The sequence below is a fragment of the Protomyctophum bolini genome, assembly GCF_963924005.1.
Source record: "Protomyctophum bolini genome assembly, chromosome: 3".
NCBI classification, from domain to species: domain Eukaryota; kingdom Metazoa; phylum Chordata; class Actinopteri; order Myctophiformes; family Myctophidae; genus Protomyctophum; species Protomyctophum bolini.
The window spans coordinates 18,917,752-18,940,817 of NC_137864.1; the positions used below are offsets into that span (position 1 = coordinate 18,917,752).

Below are 23,066 nucleotides of genomic sequence, written 5' to 3' on the forward strand. Positions count from 1 at the left end.
TATGTATTTGTTCTACATAGAGACAAACAGTTGAAGAAATTGCATATTGAGGCTTAACCTTTGCTTTGATGAAATACCCGAGACCATTAGGGTGTCATAGAAAAGGCTTCTGAACATTCTGTAGCTAGTCCCAGCTAAGTCCTGCCCTATGCGGGAGTTAACTATTTCCGTAGACAACGCCCTGGTAACGTCTGTCCCAACAGCCAGGAATCTTGGTGTTGTCCTGGACAGTCAGCTCTCGTTCAAAGCTCACATCACAGCTGTCACTCGATCCTGTAGGTTCTGGTTCACACTCTATAACATACGACGAATTAGACCGTTCCTCACCCAGGAATCAGCCCAGCTCCTAATCCAGACAACAGTCTTGTCAAAACTCGACTATTGTAACTCCCTCCTTACTGGCCTACCAGCATGTGCACTTAAGCCTCTCCAGCTGATCCAAAATGCCGCAGCTCGCTTGGTCTTCAACCAGCCAAAAGTCTCCCCCCTGCTCCACTCCCTCCACTGGCTCCCGGTCGCTGCCCGCACAGAATACAAAACTCTGATGCTGGCATTCAAAGCAACCAAAGGTATGGCTCCCCCATATCTTGCAAGTATGATTGAACCCTACAAACCCTCCCGCGCACTCAGATCAGCCAACGCAGGGAAGCTGGAAGTACCCTCACTAAAAACGCCGGGACAACGCTCCACACATCCCAAACTCTTCTCCCTTCTGGCTCCAAAACTGTGGAATGCACTTCCCATTGCAGTCAGAACTGCAGCATCACTCCCAATCTTCCGCCGTAGTCTGAAAACCCACCTTTTCAGACTCCATCATGGCCCATAGCACTTACCCTACCCCCTTAGATAGCATTTCTGTAGAATTAGATAGCATTTGAAACAGACTTATAGCATGTTACAGTATGTAGACAGCACTAGAATTGCATTGTATATAGTCATAGCACGCCATAGTACATATGTATCGCATAGTAGTATATATGTATAGTTTATATGTATAGTTTCATTATATAGATATTCCACTGTTACTTTCTTAGCTTACGCATGTTTCATGATAAATGCTTTTATGTGATGTATTCCCATGCTTTTGTTCTTGCTTAATGTAAGTCGCTCTGGATTAAGAGCGTCTGCTAAATGCCTAAATTGTAAATTGTAGTGTGACCCAATATTGGACCCATTCTTAGCCACACATCTCTTGAACAGTCTGACACTAAAATGATCTTCTATAAATCTTCCTAAATTAAGCATGTTTGATTTAATCATGTGGTTTTCAAGTGGTCCTTGAGGGTGTTCCAGGTGGTTCCCAGCTAAATGATGAGTTGGTAACCAAATGGACTCTTATTAGAACTTTAACTGAAACCAAATGGGTCCATTTTGATTTCATTTTAGAGTTAAATTACTGTTAAACATCTGCATTACTTAATTTACAAGAACTCTACACAATTGTAGAAGAATTGTTATTTTTATCAACGTTTGCCTGTTATCTCTCCTATGGTAACAACATCAATACAATACGGCATGGATGGAAATGTGGACTAAAGTCTTGGGTCTGAGAGGCTAAATCTCATCAAATGATGGTCCGTGGCTCAAATGGTGAATACATAATGTGCAGTGGTGGAAAGTAACTAAGTACATTTACTTAAGTACTGTACTTAAGTACAATTTTAAGGTATTTGTACTTTACTTGAGTATTTCCAATTTCCAATACTTTAACTTCAAGACATTAGTTACTAGTCACTTTGTAGGCAATTTGAAAATAGCTGATCTACAAGCTCAATGCATCGTGATGGGACACATTGTGATCTTGTAAATCTGCTATTATCAAAAGATTTGTGTACATTTGAAAATTTGAAATGGGACATTCTGTACTTTTGGTACTTTTAGTACATTTAGATTCCAATGCTTTTATACTTTTACGTAGTAGTTTTATATTGCAGTATTTATACTTTTTCTTAAGTAAAACATTGGAGTACTTTTTCCGCCACCGATAATGGGCCTTGACATTAAAAAGGGTTGAAAACCACTGATGTAATGATCCATGGTTACCTGTAGGAACTGCTGCTGTTGCCCCTGCTGGCAACCCTGTGTCACTACAGTCGTCTGGCCCTGCACGTCCCCCTGGCCTTGGGGAGCCTGCGTGGGCTGCAGGGTCAGCGTCTGCGTCTGCCCCGCCTGCACAAGGAACAGACAGAAAGACACTCAAAACAATTCGACTCAACACAGCAGCCACTGCGCAGAGCGGTGTGCGTGCATGCATCATCATCCGCCACAACTGATTCCTTTTGATTTTGTATTGTTTTTCTTTGTTTTATAATTGACTAAATAAATTTTACAATACTGCCAAGGTAGGTGAACTCGTCAACCTCCTCCAGTGCTTCGCCTTCCAGCATGAGGAACAGGGAGGGAGGAACAGATGCCGATGTGAAAGGCAGGATTGGCAAGGCCAGGGTAGCTTACCTCCCTTTAAAAAACATCTGGAGTGCAAAATACCTGGCCATCACAACAAAAATCAGGATCTTTAACAGCAACGTAAAATCAGTCCTACTCTACGGTGCAGAGACATGGAGGACAACAGTGAACACCACAAACAAAATCCAAACATTCATCAACACCTGTCTGCGACGAATCCTCCAGATCCGCTGGCCAAACACCATCAGCAACAAAGAGCTGTGGCAACGCACCAACCAAATGCCTGCAGAGGAAGAGATCCTCAAAACTAAGGCGTTGGAGATGGATAGGCCATACTCTCCGAAAACCAGCCTCAAACACCTCAAGGCAGTCCCTCAAGTGGAACCCCCAAGGGAAAAGAAAGAGAGGTCGGCCACGGAACACCTGGCGCAGAGATTGGAGGCAGATGCAAAAACTACGGGCCACACTTGGGGACAGCTGGAAGTGTTGGCTGAGGATCGAGATGCTTGGAGAACTCTTGTCGACGGCCTAAACCCCAGAAGGGGTAATAGGCGTAAGTAAGTAAGTAAATCAATTTAGTCTGATTAACCTATTAAAGGAGTAGTTCACCCAAAAAATTACTTATTTTCTATCAATTACACACCCAATGAAGTCACATTTGACAAAGCCTTTTTGGGGCGGTTCTGAACAACCGTGGGTCTGAGGGGTCCGTGGGGTGGAACACGTGTGTCGAATTTGAAGTTGGTGGGGCGAACGGTTCTCGAGACGTACAGATGCACACACACACACACACACACACACACACACACACACACACACACACACACACACACACACACACACACACACACACACACACACACACACACACACACACACACACACACACACACACACACACACACACACACACACACACACACACACACACACACACACACACACACACACACACACACACACACACACACACGGTGCATTTATAGTTAGATTGCACCCCTAGCCCAATGCAGCTTCCTAAGCACCCTTTGTGAGTCAGGTGTGTCTTCTTACCTGCTGGCTTCCAAACGGGTTGTATGCAGTGACCACCTGTCCCATGAACATGGACGTGGGCACCATGACTGTACCACAGGCCATTGGAGTGGTTACCAGCTTGGTCACCAGCTGCTGTCCTGCTGGGAACCTAGCAGAACGCACAGAGAATGGAGAGGGTAACACAACAAAAGAACAAAAGAAAAAAGGAAGAACAAAAGAACAGTACTTGAGCACTAGGCGCGATGAGAACAACATTTTGTTCTCTTTTCAATAAGGACGTGAAGAAAGCCTACAACTCGGGGAGAAATGTTTAAAGGTCTGGGAAAGTGGATTCAAATAGATCATAATTATGTGACAAAAGAGTGCCTTGTTCGAATTTCCATTTTACCATTTACAAACACTATAGATGTCCATGACCTGTTCAGCAGATGGCAAGGTTCATATCTGTGATGTCATAATGGCCAACAGCAATACACACAGCATTTGTCAAAACAGCTGTGTTCCTCATTGGGCTGCTAAGATTTTTTTTTTAAAAGAGGAAAAAATGTACTGTATAAAGAAAATAAGAAATGCTTCTCACATGTAGATGTTTGAAATCTACATTTCCCCATAGGGTCACCATGGGTTGGAAGTACACATCGCTCAAAGATGCAATTTTACAGCTTGGGTATAACTGTAAACTGATAGTGTTTATATTTGGAGACCTAATGCACTGTATTCTTACTGGATACAATGCTCCCACCATTTACAAATCTCTTATCCATGTTCAAGTCAAGTATGAAGCACTTTTAAACAGCATACAATATAATGCATAGAGCCCTTGACTGCCATTGCGAAGGAGTTAGAAGGCCTGTATAATGTGTATACTGTGACCGCGCCTTGTTTAATATATTGTCGCTGTTGGATGGAAAATTGTGACTTTTCAGGAAATAGCAAGAATTCTCTAGTTATTACTTAGACCCACAGACAGGCTTAACAATTTCACTTAATTTAATTTAATGTTGTCCTCTGTATCATGATCTGAGAGTAGTATTGTTTGAAAAAGTCCACACCCCTGATCTGAACCTGGTGTAGTGTGAGAGTGGTGTGAGTTTATTTTACACCATGTTTTCGCCTTTTCAGAGTATCTTCATAGGGCATGTGAGAGCAGGTGAAGGGTGACGTTTAACTAAATTGTATTATAGATGAACCTTATGAACTCTATTATAGATTGGTTATATACTTCTACTGTACTGTTTGAAATCTGGTTGAGTTGCTGGCTGGCTGGCTACACACCTGAATGTTTATGTTCTGTGTTTGTGTTAACTGATAATCCCTTGTGGGATGGGGTCAAGAAATTGTCCGGACACGGAAATAAAACATTCACATTAACTAGCTTCCACCGCTGCAAATGAAAACATTGGAATGTCTGTCTGTACCGTATCTGTCGGTCCTGTGTGAAGGTAGCCACGGCGGTGCCTTGCTGCGTCTGTGGGAGGCTGCTGCTGATCTGGAGCAGGTTGGGCTGTCCAGGCTGGGAGATCATCATGGTGTTGTAGAGGGGTGCAGGAACCGTGTTCTGAGCCTGGGGCTGCTGCTGCTGCCGCTGAGCCTGCAGTGGTCAGATGGTATGGTAGGAGGCAGAAACACACACACACACAGTATAGGATGAACTATACTTCAACTCAACTCATAGGGGATGCCGTTGCGTGAGGGAGCCGTATTTTTCTTTTTCCATTTCATTTCATTTTCCATTTTATATTATTTGTTTTCATTTTCCAAATAAATTCTAAGGAATTGTATGGAAAAACGAATTGAAATTCTGCTGATTGAATGAGACCCACCTGTGCTAGGGTGGTGTTCTGTTGTTGTAGGCTCTGCTGAGGAGCAGCTTGCTGCTGGATGGTCAGCTGCTGGGTTCCAGTATGGGTGGGGTTTAGAGTCGTCTGCTGAACCTGATTGGTCAGTGTAGCCGTCTGCTGAACCGAGCCCACCTGTGGTAGCTGGACATTCATTGTGCCGCCCGGCTGCAGGAACATCTGTCACCGCGGAAACAACATCACGTTAAAGTCTGATCTGATCAGTCTGATCATGAATTTGTGTGGACTTTACAACAGTGCGACAATAACGTACTTTCTACAGTTTTTATTAAAGAATTTGCAAAATATGTAAGAATAGAATGTAGAATGTAAAATAGAAGAAAAGTATTTATTTAAACAAAGACAAACAATAGTCCCCCCACCCCTAAAGGCATACAACAAAACATTTAAAATACAAAGAACATACAGGAAACATTATGCTCTCATATACATCGGGAGCCACCCTGAGTGCAAGCCTTATCACACACACACACACACACACACACACACACACACACACACACACAGTACATTTTTCTTTAGTTAAGAGCTTCTGTGCAATAGATGAAAAGGAACTCTGCAAAACCATATCGATGACCTCATCCTCATCCCCAAACCGCCCCCTTAGGTCGTCAACTGCTGGCCTGCTCGATGTGCCTAAAAAAATGGCAACTAAAAAAACACGTTGAAGCAGCTTTCTGGATGCCTTGTCCCTCATGGTTCCCCCTACCTGGATGCCTTGTCCCTCATGGTTCCTCCTACCTGGACTCCTTGTCCCTCATGGTTCCTCCTACCTGGACTCCTTGTCCCTCATGGTTCCTCCTACCTGGATGCCTTGTCCCTCATGGTTCCTCCTACCTGGACTCCTTGTCCCTCATGGTTCCTCCTACCTGGACTCCTTGTCCCTCATGGTTCCTCCTACCTGGATGCCTTGTCCCTCATGGTTCCTCCTACCTGGATGCCTTGTCCCTCATGGTTCCTCCTACCTGGATGCCTTGTCCCTCATGGTTCCTCCTACCTGGATGCCTTGTCCCTCATGGTTCCCCCTACCTGGATGCCTTGTCCCTCATGGTTCCTCCTACCTGGATGCCTTGTCCCTCATGGTTCCTCCTACCTGGATGCCTTGTCCCTCATGGTTCCTCCTACCTGGACTCCTTGTCCCTCATGGTTCCTCCGACCTGGATGCCTTGTCCCTCATGGTTCCTCCTACCTGGATGCCTTGTCCCTCATGGTTCCCCCTACCTGGGCTCCTTGTCCCTCATGGTTCCTCCTACCTGGACTCCTTGTCCCTCATGGTTCCCCCTACCTGGATGCCTTGTCCCTCATGGTTCCCCCTACCTGGATGCCTTGTCCCTGGACTCTCTGCAGCTGCTCCTGGATGTTGCGTAGTTCGTCCTGCTGCCGCTGGATGTTGGCCTGGATCAGCCTGGTCCTCTGCTCCAGTTGGTCCCTTAAGTGCTGCATGGCGTTCACCTGGGCTGAGAACTCCATCACCGGCTGGAGGCAAGCACACACACACACACACACACACACACACGCATGCACGCACGCACGCACGCACGCACGGGTCGCAAGCACAGGCACACACCATTTGGCAACGGGCTAAAACACTTGTATGGAAACTACAACATATTCCTGCTATGATCACATTTTGATAACAGAATTTGCAATGGTAGAAAAACATATAGGTCTAACTAACAGAGGTGAAAAATATTCCAGGGGGTATGACAAAAACGTCATACCAGATAAGCAAGCTTGATGAATGAAAATATAAAGTCTAAGGGCTACCTCTAGTGGTGGACAATACAAGAAAAACAATTGTAAACATCATAAAGTTACTTTTAGACGGGCATTGATTAACGCTGACGTTGTTGCCTGGATCAACAGGTCTGCTCATGAGGGGTGCGACAACGCAAGTGTAAAATAAAAAGCTCAACACAATCTAGGTCTAGTCAGTCCTGGATGTTTTGTGCGTGTGCACGAAACACGACAATTTCACCGGACTGCGTTCATGTACAGTAAATACACTTGCTTGTTGTCATCCCTCAATTTCTCCGGGCTACAAAAAAATTGTAAACGCAGGGGTTATAGAGAATGAATTACTAGGCACATTAATAGCTCCTCATCTGAAAGGACCTTAAGACTGTGCAATAAGAATCTAAATGTCAAATGCCACATTTCTTAGAACTGACTAAAGGTTGTACAATCACACTCCACTTATAAGAGGCTTTTAAAGTTCCCTTTGGAAAACATATAAACTAACTTTGAATGCTACGTAGAGTCTGTACAGTTGCGCCCCCTGAATGCGGTTCAAAGGAAGTTGTCATGATATAAAATATATTTAAAAATATCTTTCAAATATATTTTTGAATTTCCATTTCTGCTAGCTAAAGCAGTTCGCTAGATATGCTTAGACTAATTTCCTTTAAAGGTAGGAATTATTTACGTGACTGCAAAGATGAAACAGAAGTGGAGTTACTTCTTTGATGGAAGCGTTTGACAACGGTGTGGTCTCGAGAGTCGAGACACTAGGTGGTGTCTAATCCTCACCTGTACATTTGTTTGTAACTGCGGCTGCTGTTGTTGTTGTGGTTGTTGTTGTTGTTGTTGCGGTTGTTGTTGCGGTTGCTGTTGTTGTTGCGGTTGCTGTTGTTGTTGCGGTTGCTGTTGTTGTGGTTGCTGTTGTGTTTGCTGTTGCTGTTGTTGTTGCTGTTGTTGTTGTTGTTGCTGTTTTTGCTGTTGTTGCTGCTGTTGCTGTTGTTTTTGTTGTTGTTGTTGTTGATGATTGATCATGCTTGGAGTTACACTCTGGCCAGTGGTCTGAGAGCTCATAGACTACAAATATGGGGAGGATACAAAATAATGAATGATGGAGAATGATGTGTACTAGAAGAGAATTTCCCATAAATGTTTCCATAAACCCACATATATTGGCATTTCTATCTCTGGGACCCCCAATTTACAATATAAATAAATATATTTAACTCTGAGAGTGTACAAATGGAACCAAATGAACCCGGTCCATTTGGTTCCATTTGTACACTCTCAAGAGTTACAGACCCATAAGGGTCCATTTGGTTCCAAACTATCATTTAGCTGGGGACCCCCTGGAACTCCATCAAGGACCCCTTGGGAGCCACTGCTCTATTGTACTTTTCCATGTTTTCTGCCGTCTCACCTGCTGACTGCTGACGGAGGAGCGGCGCTGTGACGTCATCTCCACCGTAGAGGCCAGTGACTGCCTGGGGGGTGTGGCCGCTACCGTGTCCATGTGGAGCTTGGAAGCTGTCGCTGTGGAAATAGAACAGTGGGTTGTTGTTTTTTTGTTGTTTTTTCAACCACTGGTATGCTTCAGGGGGTTCCAGCTAAGTGACGGAGAGTTGATAACCAAATGGATCCTTATTAGATCTTTAACTCTAGAGAGCGTGCGCCTACTGTCCTAGTGGTCCAGGCGCATGCCACATATAGGCTCTTGCCTGACAGTGTGTCGCGTGTTCGAGTCCCGTTTATGACGACCTTTGCTGCTTGCCCCCCCCCATTCTCTCTCCTTCTTTCCCATCTGTCTTCACTGGTTTCAATTTACGCTCTCGAGACTTAAATTATAGTTAAACATCGACATTACTTAATTTACAAGACGTCTACATTTAGATTAGAGAATGTAGAAGAATCGTTATTGAGTGGTGCAACCACTCCTACAAGCAGCAATGTCCGTGTACCTGTGTACCTGTGTACCTGTGTGTGCACGTGAGCACGAGTATGTTACTTATTTATACCAGTAGGGGGCACCAGAAACAGAGAGAGGGGTATTGCTGTGCCTGCTAATGAGAGAGAGAGAGAGAGAGAGAGAGAGAGAGAGAGAGAGAGAGAGAGAGAGAGAGAGACAGACAGAGAGAGAGGGGGGTGTGGGGGGGGGGGGGAATTGCACCACTCAGTTCACACGGTGTGATTTTTTTAATCAACATTTGCCTGGTATCTCTCCTGTGGTACCAAGTTACCAACATCAATACAGCATGGAATTGTTGACATAAATCTTAAGTTTTGGGCGAAATCTCATCAAAATGGTGGTCTGTGGCTCAAATGCCGAATAAATAATGGACAACCTTGATATGAAAAGGGTTGAAAACCACTGAAATAGAAGCATCAGTGAGTCAGAGAGTTGTGCTTGTCAGCTTCCCCCGTGACCATAACATATCAGCTTACAACAGAGCTTAGTCACACCACTCTGCGTGACCACAACATATCATTGCTGGCGGGTGAAAACCTTGTATGTCCAAAGCCATTACTTTTTCCAGAGCCTGCGTGTTCCAATATTTAGTTAAATATTAAGACTACAAGCTCACAACGCGTCACATTGCGACCTGTTGTGAATTTGTACCGTAGAACGCTATTATTGCTACATTTGCGTGACACTGTTATACAACAAAGTATGGCATTAAAATATTACAAAATAATATAAACGTTGAAATATGGATACCGGTTTACAAGGTTTCTGCCCGACATAAACGATATCAGCTTGTAACTGTGCTTAATCATCCCCCTCACTGTGTCACTGTTGATGTCTCAGTGATCCACTGCCAGCCTGTGTGAGGCTACATCTGTATATCGGGAGTGTGTGTGTGTGTGTGTGTGTGTGTGTGTGTGTGTGTGTGTGTGTGTGTGTGTGTGTGTGTGTGTGTGTTCATGCATATGTGTAGTGATCCATCCATCTGTCTTCTACCGCTTATTTGGAGCTGCTGGGTCATGGGGGCAAACAGTTCTGGCGGAGAGATTCAGACTTCCCTTTCCCCTTGGCAACATTAGCCGCTTCATGCTGAGGGAACCCTGGGCCGTTCCAAAGCCAGCATGGAGATAGAATCCCCCTATGATCTGGTCCTTGGTCTTCCCGTGGTCTCTTCTTCCTCTGGGACACACCCAGAGGACCTCCCTAGGGAGACGCTCAGGAAGCATCCGTGCGAGATGCCGTCGCAACCTTCCATGTGAAAGAGCAACGGTTCTACCTCGAGTGACTGAACTTCTCACCCTATCCCTAAGGGACACGACAGCCATCCATCTGAGAAAACTCATTTCGGCCACTTGAATCTGCAATCTTATGTTTGTTTGTGTGTGTCACAGTGTGTGTGTGTGTGTGTGTGTGTGTGTGTGTGTGTGTGTGTGTGTGTGTGTGCACTTACACGTGCTGTGACATGTGTTGTCAGACACATGTGAGGAGGACTTGTGAGAGCTGTGTGAGGAGGTTGAGGGGGTGCGGCTACGGTCGAAGCGCTCCAGCGCCTCCTTCAGGCTGGATGTATTGAGCTGGGATTCTGAACCAGAGTCCTGGCTCTAATAGAAACAAAACCAAAGGAGTGAGAAAAAAACTGATATTCTTAAAACTATAAATAAAAATGGTAGAGACTGACAGGAAAGACAAAAGAGATAATAACAGTTGCTTATATGGCACATACTTTCTTTACCGTTCATTGAAAAAGCTTTCCAACCACCAGCTGTAAACTTCCAAGTACAGTTTGAATTCTGATAACAAACTATATTATTCTCCCGTTAATATAATCACTGACCAATAATTGAACTCCATTAGGTCAGAGAATGAGGAGTTCCAGGCAGTGAGCCCAATAATTGTGAAGTCAATGGATAATGGATGAAATGAGCAGGGCACGTCTAGACTCTCCACTCTCTTAGAGTCACAAACTTAAAAAGCAGGTAAAGTAGCTCATTTTGGTCTTCTTTTACTCAGTTCATGAAAGTTCGATGAAGTGTCCTACACTCAGTATATTTATATAATATAATTTGTTTCTTTGCTACAATGGGCTATATGCACACAGAATAATTATTCCTACTTCCGGGCCACTTCCCTACTTCCTTCGTTACAGATGATACTAATTAAGGCTCTGTTCCATTTAGTGTGCAGTGGTTCTCAAACTATTTTATTTCAAGGACCCCCATAACTCTGAGTGTGCAATTCCATTTGCACACTCTCAGAGTTACACACCCGTACAGGGCCATGGAACCCACTCAAGTCAAGGACACTTTGAGACCCACTGGTGTATAGCAGAGTGTTTCCAGTGAGCCAACATGGCACACTAGCAGCACCCTGACTCTAGCTGTTGCCAGACCTAGGAAGACAGGCCGTTTTCCGCTGTCTGCCGGCGTCTTTTCCGGGTTTTTAGACAGCTGGTGGATGGAAAAGAAGCTCCACCCACGCGGCACAGGGGTTTCCGGGAATCTGGCCGTTGCGGCATTCAGCCACGTGGGTTGAGCTTCTTTTCCATCCACCAGCTGTCTAAAAACCCGGAACCCCTGGAAACACTGTCTGTTTGAGCAGAATGGAACAGAGACTTCATTAGTATCAGCGGTAACACCTGTGAAGGAAGTAGAGAAGGGGCCCAAGTTCTTTCCAAAATGGCGTGTGTGCATAGAGCCCATTGTACATTTATTGTTCAGGCAAATGTTTGTCCATTGCACGATCATTGTTCTTAGTGACTAGTCACTTCTCACCTTGTCCACGTTGATCTCTGGGGGAGATTCCTCAATTCCCATCTCCCTGCGCTGTTCTGCCCTCACCTCCGCATAGCTACAGACAGAAGTGGTGATGATGAGAAGGGGGAGACAATATATAGATAAGGTGTGTGAGTGTGCACACATTTATTTATACACATGTGGGTTTGAGTCAAATGAGTCAGGCAGAGACCAGAGAATATTTTGTATATATCAGTGGGTGGTTCTCAAACGTTTTAATTTCAAGGACCCCCATAACTCTGAGAATGTACAAATGGACGGGTCCATTTGGTTCTATTTGTACAGACCTTGAGACCTCTAAGAGTCCATTTGGAAACCCCCCAAGGAACCCTACGGGTCCCTGGACCCCACTTTGAGAACCACTATACAGTCAAATCAATCTATCCCACCACTGGCCAAAAAAGCATATACCTAGCTCAATAGAAGTGAGTGAGGATGTCTTCTTTATCACGTAAGAGTTTTTTGGCAATGTGTTCGAAAAAGTCTAAACAAGAGTGCAGGGTCACCTGACAACGGTGTGTGTGCAGACAATAAACTCAGGTCTGGAGTTCCACTGGTGATAAGTGATGTAGTAGTGGGTCTGGAGCCAGATCCACTGTTGACCTTTAGTTAGGAAACGGTAGTAGCACGACTTCCCTTTACCATACTGCATCACTGAGCAGAACAAAAACAAAAACAAGCCGCACACATGGAGAACGGAGTGGTTACGACCAAAACAAGCTGAGAATGTATGTCATACAGAAATATATAGGACAATATACTGCTTTTGCTATATAGATATTATAGGGAAGCATAATTGGTATAATCTATTCTATTAAATCACTACTAAAATAATTGTGTTGCTTTATATGTGACATTGTTTCCATAGCTTGATTACGGTTCATTGTGATTACTCACAGTGCTCATGACACTTGGCCAGGGACTCCAGGTCGTCCACGTGATAATAGTCATACCCCGACGTTCCCAGAACCTCGAAAGGAAGGTAACCTATGATAGGTGGAGCCCTGGAAACAAGAACATGATGAAGATGTCACCAATGATCAGAAACACACTAGTAGGTCAGCCTTTTCATTTATTTAAATCAATCAATAATGTCAACAGTGGTCAAGTTTGTGTTTCTTCTTTAAAGAATAGTGCCATGATTTTTATACTTTTCCTGTTTTTAATTTGTCTTGGCTTTAGGACTTGACATTATCTGTCTAGAGCACTCAATGTGGTTATAAACGTGCAAGGATGTCTTCGATGTCTATTTTTCGATTTCCATAGCAAGCAGGCGAATAGGAACAGACTTGACACCTGATGTTCAGTATCTGTACTCTCAAACTGAAACCTGTGCAATCAAACTGCTTCATATTTGATTGTCTATAAAAATTAAAACCGCTTCTCAGTGAAAAAAGTCTGAATAAAACAGGCAACTACAGATCCTGTCTGTGTTGAAAGAATGGGTTGAGGGTTCACTCAATTCGTCTCTTCCTCCCTGATTTTGCCATCCGGTGGTCGGCTGAGTAACAACCAGTATGGACAGTGAAAATAATTTTCCCAGTTAATTTCTTAGTAATTACACCAGCCTTGTTGTTATAAAGAATAAGTGAAGTGTTGAAAATGTTATTTACATTTGGGTGAGAAGTGCTTTTGGTGTGTGTGTGTGTGTGTGTGTGTGTGTGTGTGTGTGTGTGTGTGTGTGTGTGTGTGTTAGATATGTCCCGATACCTTCTTTTTCCATTCCCGATCTGATTCCCGATCCTGCAACTTGCATATAGGCCGATACCGATATCAATCCGATAGTCCAATGACCAGGAAAAAACACTCTTATTTTGAGTGTGTGTGTGTATGTGTGTGTGTGTGTGTGTTTGTGCGTGCGTGCGTGCGTGCATGTGTGGGAGAGAGGGAGAGATAGAAGGGGATACGGAGCACACTGGTGTTTGTTTAGACAGATATCTTGTGTTGTGTTTATAGCAAACTAAAGACGGTTGCATCCTCAGACTCCTCAATCAAATGGGCACTTGCACGTTTGGGCAACTCGAAAGCAAACTCCACATGCCCAAAGGTTTTATTTACCTGCCATAGTGTCAAGTCAACCCCTTACCCAATGGGATCGGTGGTTAGACTAGAGTGGCTCGGACAACACTAAAATCGTTTTGTATTTCAATCTGTGGAGTAAAACTATGGAACAGTGTGCATGTGGAACATGTGGAAGTGTGAACCAGTTCAAAAAAAGATATAAAGAATGCATTATTATGAGGTACAGTATAGGGAGGAAGATTTACAATAGCATATCATCTTAGATAATTGTACTTGTATGTATTATATGAAATATATAAAGTAGTATTTTTATTGATAATATGATATATAGAATAGAATACATTATAGAGCATACACATATTTATAAATACATATGACTTACATTATTACATTTAAGTAAATGTACTTCTTAAATTCTCTGTTGTGAATTATTTTATTTAAGTTTATACCATGTTGGTATGTACTGATGTCAAGCAATGACGCTGAAATTACAGTAATAAAGGGATAGGGTTATATACGTTTTTTACTTCTCCCTACTTCTTTCCGAACATAAAGGGGAAAAAAGGAAATAATTACAATACTTGCGTCAGTGAGGCTTGTTTTTTGTTTTGTTTTTGTTTTGGGAATATTATTTTATTTGTGCTATATTGCACTTATTTTAATTCTTTTACTTTTTTGTATAATTTTATCCTAAAGTTTTTCATTCATTCATTCATTCAGATTGGCATATTCGCCGATTCCGATATGACCAAATAAGGGCATATTGGGCAGTGTTCCGATACTGGTATTGGTTTCTTCTTATCGTGTCCACAATACAGTTAGTTACAATACACGCTAGACTGGTATTGGTATCGTGACATCTCTATCGTGTGTGTGTGTGTGTGCGCGTGTGCGTGTGTGCGCGTGTGCGTGTGTGTGTGTGTGTGTGTGTGTGTGTGTGTGTGTGTGTGTGTGTGTGAGAGCGTGCACATGTTTGTTTACCTGTGGTCTAGGAAGAGGAACTTCCACTCTAAACTATGTCTAGAAGTGAACTCCTCATTGGGCTCCTCCACGGTACACATCTCCTAAGACACAGGAGGAAAGAAAACATACAATATTCAGTCAGGGTTATTATGTGAATTGCTCAATCAAAATCACTCACATATTTCTGAAAATATTTTGAACTATGTCCACTGAGGAATATAATTGATTCTTAACAACTTAAAGCACATTTTTGAAAGTTATTGAAAATGTGCTCAAAATAGGGTTTGAGTGGTTAACCATAACAACAACATAGAACATGGATGTCAAACTCAAATAAAAAATATGCACTAGAAGCAAGGTCATGTGGTCACTCAAATGGGAGCATGGGTGTATACAATACATTAGCTTTTGATAGATATTGATTATATATCTTCTTACATTAGATATCCAAATGGACATTTTGGCCTACGGGTGGCGCTAGAGGAAAGGCCACCAAAATCAGTAATAGCCATAGGCTGTGGAGCATGGGGTGGCACATGGAGGGATTCCATGGTGAATCCATCCGCCCAGTGGTTTTTGAGAGATCTTGTTGGACGGACGGACTAACAAATTATAAATTCAAAGACTTTGTTTTATTCTAATATGAGTGCTGCATAAATAAAAACACTAAAACATTTCCCCCTAGAAATAAGTAAGCAACATCTGGCATTAATAATAATACATTTTATTCATATTGCACTTTACAAAACTCAAAGTGCTACAGTACAGAATAAAAAAAAGTAAGGGTGGCAATGAAAAGGCGTGAAGCTAACAAAATGCTTTGTTAAAAAGTAAAGTCTTTAGTCTGTAGTAGGTCACAAATGTACACTACAGTAAATAAAGTCTAACAAGGTGTGGCCCACATGACCCTACAGAACAAATGACTTACTTCACTTCATGTCTTACCTTGATAAACTGAGGCTTGGCGAGGCGGACCGTGGCTACGAAACAGACCTGGTCATCAAAAGCAGGCTGTAGTGAGCGCTGTAAGACCCCTGCTAGACCATTCCTTGTCACATTGGGAACTAAAAACAGAGACCAGATGTTTAGCGCTCACGGTGCTGCTCTCCATTTGTGTCAAGGGAAGACACACAATACTTTGAACCAAAGTGAAATTAGCCAATCTACAAGCTCACAACACGTCACAATGCAACGCAATATGAGCATGTAGATCTGCTATTTCACCTTTCTTTTTTATGGTAATGCACAAACATCATGTGTGTCATAGTTCAGCATATAATCTACTATGACTTTCTACTGAAGAGCCCATTGCGCCACAGAAGTTCAGTTACATACCATTGGTGAGAGACTTGAAGTTGCCTATGAATTTCACATATTCATAGACAGGGGACTCCTTGGGATCGATGGCCCCTCGGAGCATGTGACAGCAGAACTCCAGCTGGTTTTTAGCTGGAGAGTAAATACATGTCAAGTACTGACCGCTACGAACAAAATTGTGACATTTTATGCTTTGGCACGCAGGAGAGAAAGTAGAAAGGGTTTGATTGTGTAACCTGGGATGGAACGTCGCAAACAGTGCATTGTAATGTGTCAAAAATGAAAGATAGACTATCGGAAGAAATAAACCAGTCTTTCAAGATTCCCGGAATCTTGTCTTATGGCAAATACAAGGTTTCTGTACAACACTGGCCAAAGCCATTTGCACATCAGGGTTTAAAGATGATGAACAACAACAAGGTTATTAGATTCTGAGTGAATGGCCACTATAATTGTGTGAAGTGATGATCTATTGTGACTGGACATCTTGGACCCCCAAGTAAATTATGGCTATATACTTAGGTCCTGGCTAAGATTTGTGAGTAATGCGTAATAAATGATATTAAGGTCACATTCATACCAGAGAGCTTTGCTGCGATTAAAACAAATTCTGCTGCGCATTTTCAGAAAGTGCACTTCGTTTGGCAGGTGTGGAGGCTCATTCGAATCGTAATGCGTATCAAAGAACCGCATTATATTCCGAGCAAAAACGGGGGTTTCGCTTCCAATCACACTTGATTACGATTCGGTGCAGGTGTGAATGCAATCCGCAGTAAATAAAGGAAATTAAGCAAACAATGTGGCGGTTGAGGAGCTGAACACATGCAGTTGGAGACGGAGAAAGCATATTTTACGCAGCGCAAAGATGTCCCGTTACCGTGGATAGACGTGGTCGAATGAGGAGACTGAAGCCCTGATCGAAATGAGGACGAGTATATTAATCAATTGCTTAAGAAAACACATAAACACTGCAGTGCAGTGTAATAGTATTATAGCCTACAGAATGTTCTGTCTGTGCGTGCCGTAAACATGGAGTGCTGTCACTGTGTGGGGACTAGTGGGGACTGGAACTTTCATCTCAATAAACATGTAAACATTTTGCGCTGCTGTCTGTTATATCAGTGCGCTCAGTGCTGTACCTGCATGCCCAAAAGAACAGTGTGTGGCTGCGTGCGTATAGTGAGAGAGCGAGAGAGAGGGGGGGTCCAGTCCCAGACGGCACGACACATGCACGTTATGAGTATAATTTTATCACCATAGATTTCACTGTGTTGTAGGCTGTGTTGTAGGCTAGGTTTATGAATGGAACACATTGATAAAGGTCCCCCCTGCTGCGTTTCCAATTGCTACGGATGACAGTGTGAAGGCAAACTGCAGCAAATTAAATATGCAAGAATCCCAAAATCTCCGCCCATACGCATGAGTCTACCGAAGTATTAGGTGAGAATGTGACCTAAGTCTTAAGGGCCAGACAAGTTTCTGGCTAAGATTTGTGTATAATACATCATAAATGTTATTTACGTTTTAAGGGCCAGACAAAGGCTTTGGTCCACAAAACCACAGAGGTTTTGTGGGACTTGATATCACCACAGATTACAGTGTTTTGATTTGGGCAATTGGCTTGGGCAATTAACCGAAAATAAATGTAGAACCTCTAACCGACTTAATCTTGCCCATGAAGGTTAATTGAATAATCGAGAAACACTTTTTTTTTAATCATTTGTTTTCAATTGCTATTATATCAACGAATCAACACAAAAGGATTGTAATAGATTTTTTATAATCAATTACTCTAATTAACCACTTAAGACCTCTATAATACTTCATTGTACAATGGTGGTTTGGTATCGATTTGATATAGATTCTTATAACACATTAAAAAAAAGACGATCTACAAGCTCACAGATCTACTATTTTCGCCTAATGTTTGCCCCCCAGAATAGGGACGGTAGGTTACAAAAAAAAGGTGGGTACTAACTTTTGAGGTAATCTGACCCAAGCTCGGAGTCAGTCGGGTGTGTGGATAGAGACTTGTACACATCAGAGTGTTCGCTCTGTGGCAGGAAGTTCAACATGTTCTGATCAACCAGATCCGCCTGATGGACACGCACGCACGCACACATGCACGCGCGCACACATGCATGCACGCACACACACAACATATAGATTATAAAGTCTGTCATTGCACAAAAAACATATTGAAATGTTTGACCTAATGGCACACAATAGATCCCGTCTAGACCTGTTCTACTAACACAACACATGACTAATGCATGCCGTGCCAGCACAAGGCCCATCACTCATCGGTAGTCATGGACAAAGTACTAAATAAACCCAGTATACATACTCCTCCTGGTCAAATATTACTCAACAACAACGTGAACGTTTCATTTTTTTATTTCTCTTCCTAGAAATGTAGCGGAGTCAAAAGTATATTATTTGTCTTTGAAATGTAGGTATAAGTCATACGTACGTAGCCAAAATAAAATACAAATAATCAAGTAAAGTTATTAAAATGATTGAAGTGCATTACTCACCGGGAGGTGCTCCAGCAGAGAGGTGACACTCTCTGAGACGTAGAGGATGTTGCCATCAGTCATTATGGCTATAAAGAAGCCATCCAGAGCCTGACAACAACACCACGACAACTACATGTCAGCCCTGCTCTGAGCCGGAGATGTGATCCTGCACTTTTATGATCAAAGCATCAACTTCACTCACAAGCCAAGACATACAGTAGCTGCCAAAACCTACCAAATACACTAAGTGTAATGTCTGCAACTATGGATTATTTTATTTTAATTATAAATTAATTCATCGAATAATGGAGAAGGGTGTAATAACTGTAATAACTCAGTGGGTAAAGGCAATTCATAGAACGGGTGTGAAAAAAGGATTACACCGCTTCACTGTAGCAGCATTTTAACCCATTTTGACCTGAGATCAGATTCTAAAAATGTTTTCTACATCCTGACAGTTTTCTGAATTAGCTATGTTTCTATGTCAGTCGTTCTTCGATTTTTCAAAAATGGCTATGAGCTTGTAGATCTGCTATTTTGCAATAGCTAAAGTATAACATAGTTAAAACACCAAAAGGGGTTCCCGCTCATAATGGGTTAAACCAGGAAAAGACAACAATTATGCCATATCACAATATTACGATATTCCCACAATATCTAGTACGTTTTACTCATATCACAATATGAATATAATTATAGATATATTGCCCAGCCCTATAGGTGCAGGTGAATTCATGAAGAATAGAACTGTAGCCTCTGGAAGGGTGTTTTTAATAAGAACGAAGAAGAAGGAAAAAAAGCATCAGTAAAAAATATATATGAATGAATTGACGATGAAATCAATTAGTTTGATTAACTGCTATGCTGCTCCCCTAATTAAGTGTAAGTGCTTTTCCCCTATACGTTAGACATTAGAGAAGACACTGATGTCATGGGACATCCAGTTACAGTCTAATGCTGCATTGAACTCATTGCTCTAGCTAGCTTGCTGTCCTGACTATAGGTCAGTGTCAGGTCGTCATGGAGCCAAACTATTTTCATCATTGTGTGTCATTCTTCACAACAGGCTGGTAGTTTTGCGTAGCCAGACAACTATTCCACAATCTCGCCAATGCTATATAGTCTGGAACTACACCTCCTGAAATCTGAGTAAGGAAGCTGCCGTTTCCTTACTCGTGCTTTCCGTTCACGAAAATATTTTATATATTTTAATTATGTCTTTACATTGTATTCTTTAATTTCCATTTTCTGCATTTCAAGCTATATATGCTTAGATGATTTCTATTTATATCAGGATAAATTTGCACGACTGTAAAGACGAAACGGAAGTGGGGAGGAGGCTCCACTTCCGCTTTATATGTACGCATTGTACGGTAGTAAGTAAGTAGCCTTGCCGAGCCATGAGGCCCATAGGGCAGGAGCCTATCTCCTGTTTCTGTAGCGTGAGGCAGCTTGATGTACAAGTACACCCCCTGGACATGACGCTAGTATGTCGCAGGGACTTACCCCCAATCCAACCCTTGATATGTGTACGGTAGTTACCGTATATAGGCCTATTTAGTCATAACCTCTTGGCAATACGTTTCAATGGTTCAATATTCATGAAAACCCACGGACAGACTTAACCGCGTTCAAGATGACATCCCTGTTTTGGGCGTGTCATTATAGGCAAATAATATACATATTTCAAAAGTAGGGAAAGTCATGGCCAACCTACAAGCTCACGGTGCATTGCGATGGCAAGCTTGTAGATCTGTGATTTCCGCTACTTTTTCACGTCATACAATGCAGTATAGGGCAGGGGTGGGCAACTTTGATGATGGCGAGGGCCACTATATTTCCACACTCACTCCAGAGGGCCACATTGCATATTACTGTCGTAGCAAAAATAGCCGATCTTTGAGCTTGTAGATCAGCTATTTGTGTTATTTGAATTGAAATCCTGAATATTGTTTTTGCTATTTTTCATTGGAATCCATTTCAAATGCCTTTAATAATACATTGGATAACATTTTAATCCTACTCAATAAGCTACTAATTAGAAGTTATTAAAGCGGGTCATGTTTGCAAAACAAGCATCATTAACAACCCATTCTGGACGGGAACCCCTGTTGGTGTTTTAAGCATTATGTTGTACTTTTATCTATTGAAAAGCTAAAAAAAAAGAAGAGCTTGTAGGTCTGCTATTTATTTTTATTGTGAAAATGTGGCGCAAATCTTTGAATATATATTCTGTCAGAGCGAAAGTTTTTAACTCAAATCTTTGCTTCTGGGGGGGTCTCTGGAACAACATATTTTCAGATGGGGGTTGGCGGCCATAACATTTTTGGGGCCCTTGACAAGAAAATGTTTAAGAACGACTGACATAGAAACATAGGGTTTTCTGAAAACTGTCAGGATTTAGAAGACATTTGTAGAATCATCCTCAGGTCTAAATGGGTTAAAAGTTGAAATATGGAGAATGATACAAGGCTTCTACCCGACAGTGACGATATATAGGACCAGGAAAGAAGATAAGAAATAAAACGTGAGATTTCTGACCTCCAGCATGAGCTGGGTGAACTCTTCGTTGCTAAGAAACGGGGGCTTCCAGTCCTGCCTGATCTCGCTGGACTCTGACTGGGCAGCAATCTCTGTGGGACGACAGGGAAGACAGTGTTATAAATGATATAAGGAAATCCCTCATCCAAAACAGTTAGCCTCATCATAAAAAAAAGTCATAAACACATTAAGTGCCACTTCCCTTTTACAAGGTCTCATAACAAGAGAAAACACTCTCACATGGAGGTGTCACAGTGGGGCTGGGCTATATGGAAAAAAGTATATATCAAAAAAGCTTTGACCATTAACTCAATATTGATATTGTGATATAGGGGTGGCTATTGGTGTTTTCACAAAATATTTACACAATGATTTGACTATTTGTTTAATTAACAATCATTAGTAATGCCTATGTAATAACTCAGTGGGTAATGGCAATTCATATGGTGTAAAAAGAAAGATTACACCACTTCACTGTAGCAGCATTTTAAACCAGGAAAAGACAACATTTATGCCATATCACAATATTACGATATTCTCACAATATCTAGTACATCACAATCTATCTATAAGTGCACCAAGTCTCTGTGTACACGTGTGTGTGTGTGTGTGTGTGTGTGTGTGTGTGTGTGTGTCTGTAATCCATGTAACTTGTGAACCGTTTGTCCCACCGACTTCAGATTCGCCACACGTGTTCCACACCACCACAGGGAGTGCAGTGCCCGGCCTTGAGTCGGTCGGACCCATGGTTGTCCAGAACCGTCACAAAAGGTCCTAGATCTCCATAATGGAGCTGGCCTGTTCTGACATCACAATATGTTCTGACATCTGCATAGACTCGATATTTGGGCATGCCCGACAATTAACTCCGTATGGGCATAAAAGGGACACAAACATAATAACTGGGTGGGGCATGCAATTCCAACTTGCATCGTTCCAAGCAGGGATTTAGGATATCTGCCCCCCCCCCTCCCGACGGGAGCGCTGAATTTCCTCATCCAGATCGGCTATTTCCGCACACACGGCCGCTTGTTATTACGCGGCGGAGCCACAGAGAAATTTGTTATTATGAGGGTCGGCTTGGCACATTCTGTTGCCCCTCTCGGCGTGTTGCCCGAGTCGCAGTGCGTATTGCGCGTATACGTATTGCGTATTGCACGTATAAGAAACTGGTTCCAAGTAGGCCAGTTGGAAACTTGGAACCAGTGTCACTCGACTCTAGTATTAATATAATTATAGATATATTGCCCAGCCCTATCTCATGACGAATAGAATTGTAGCCTCTGGAAACAACTTGCTCTTCAGTCTGTGCAGTAGAACCTAAACACAGGAAGTTAGGTAAGAAAGTGGGTTGTGGTGTCCTCACCTTTATGTTTACACAGGAAGTCGATGCTTTTTTGCAGGATGGTAGACTTGTCCATCTTCCTGGTGTTGCCTGGCAACATAGTGCCAAGTTCCTTGATGAGGACATTGAACTGGTCTCTCCGTTTCTTTTCGGACTTGTTACGGGACACACTGCGATCAAAATTGCTGTTATTTCATGTTGCATGTCAGACTCTTGGTTCTTTATCACTTGCTTTAGTCATTAAAATCCATGAATGAAATGTTATATTATTGTATGTGCACGCTGATATAACTAACTCTCTCATACAACACGAGTGCATGAATCGGCCCGTCTATCTCACCGTTTTGCTTTGTCCTTTTCATCTTCTTCCATCAAGCCATCAAATATGCTACAAGAATCATCCCTGTGAAAGACACACAAACATTTTACAGCGACCTGCGTCTGTGCGTGCCAGCTCGGAAGCAAGGTATGCATTGTTACTATAGCTAACGATGGACGTTTCCTAACGAGAGGATTCCTACATGCCTGTGGCGGGTTTATTTTTAGGTCACACAAAAAAACGAGAGA

The 23,066-nt window shown here is 42.5% G+C and overlaps 1 protein-coding gene across 10 annotated transcripts in view; it reads right to left on the reverse strand.

The window, feature by feature from the left end:
- LOC308312953 (circadian locomoter output cycles protein kaput-like) overlaps positions 1-23,066 on the reverse strand; it is a 34,327-nt gene that overhangs the window by 7,718 nt on the left and 3,543 nt on the right. For 8 of the 10 annotated variants that reach the window (XM_080759770.1, XM_080759772.1, XM_080759771.1 and 5 more), the window contains 19 exons: positions 22,840-22,902; positions 22,521-22,684; positions 21,155-21,246; positions 18,632-18,721; positions 18,073-18,190; positions 16,113-16,226; positions 15,723-15,841; positions 14,796-14,878; positions 12,690-12,796; positions 12,299-12,446; positions 11,772-11,847; positions 10,451-10,601; positions 8,458-8,570; positions 7,830-8,114; positions 6,618-6,776; positions 5,265-5,459; positions 4,860-5,032; positions 3,460-3,589; positions 2,044-2,169 (listed from right to left, as the gene is read on the reverse strand). In XM_080759770.1, the coding sequence (XP_080615896.1) occupies positions 2,044-2,169; positions 3,460-3,589; positions 4,860-5,032; positions 5,265-5,459; positions 6,618-6,776; positions 7,830-8,114; positions 8,458-8,570; positions 10,451-10,601; positions 11,772-11,847; positions 12,299-12,446; positions 12,690-12,796; positions 14,796-14,878; positions 15,723-15,841; positions 16,113-16,226; positions 18,073-18,190; positions 18,632-18,721; positions 21,155-21,246; positions 22,521-22,684; positions 22,840-22,902 (2,506 nt within the window). The remainder of the gene's footprint in view (positions 1-2,043; positions 2,170-3,459; positions 3,590-4,859; positions 5,033-5,264; positions 5,460-6,617; positions 6,777-7,829; positions 8,115-8,457; positions 8,571-10,450; positions 10,602-11,771; positions 11,848-12,298; positions 12,447-12,689; positions 12,797-14,795; positions 14,879-15,722; positions 15,842-16,112; positions 16,227-18,072; positions 18,191-18,631; positions 18,722-21,154; positions 21,247-22,520; positions 22,685-22,839; positions 22,903-23,066) is intronic. The other 2 variants (XM_080759766.1, XM_080759773.1) reach the window with 1 other exon arrangement.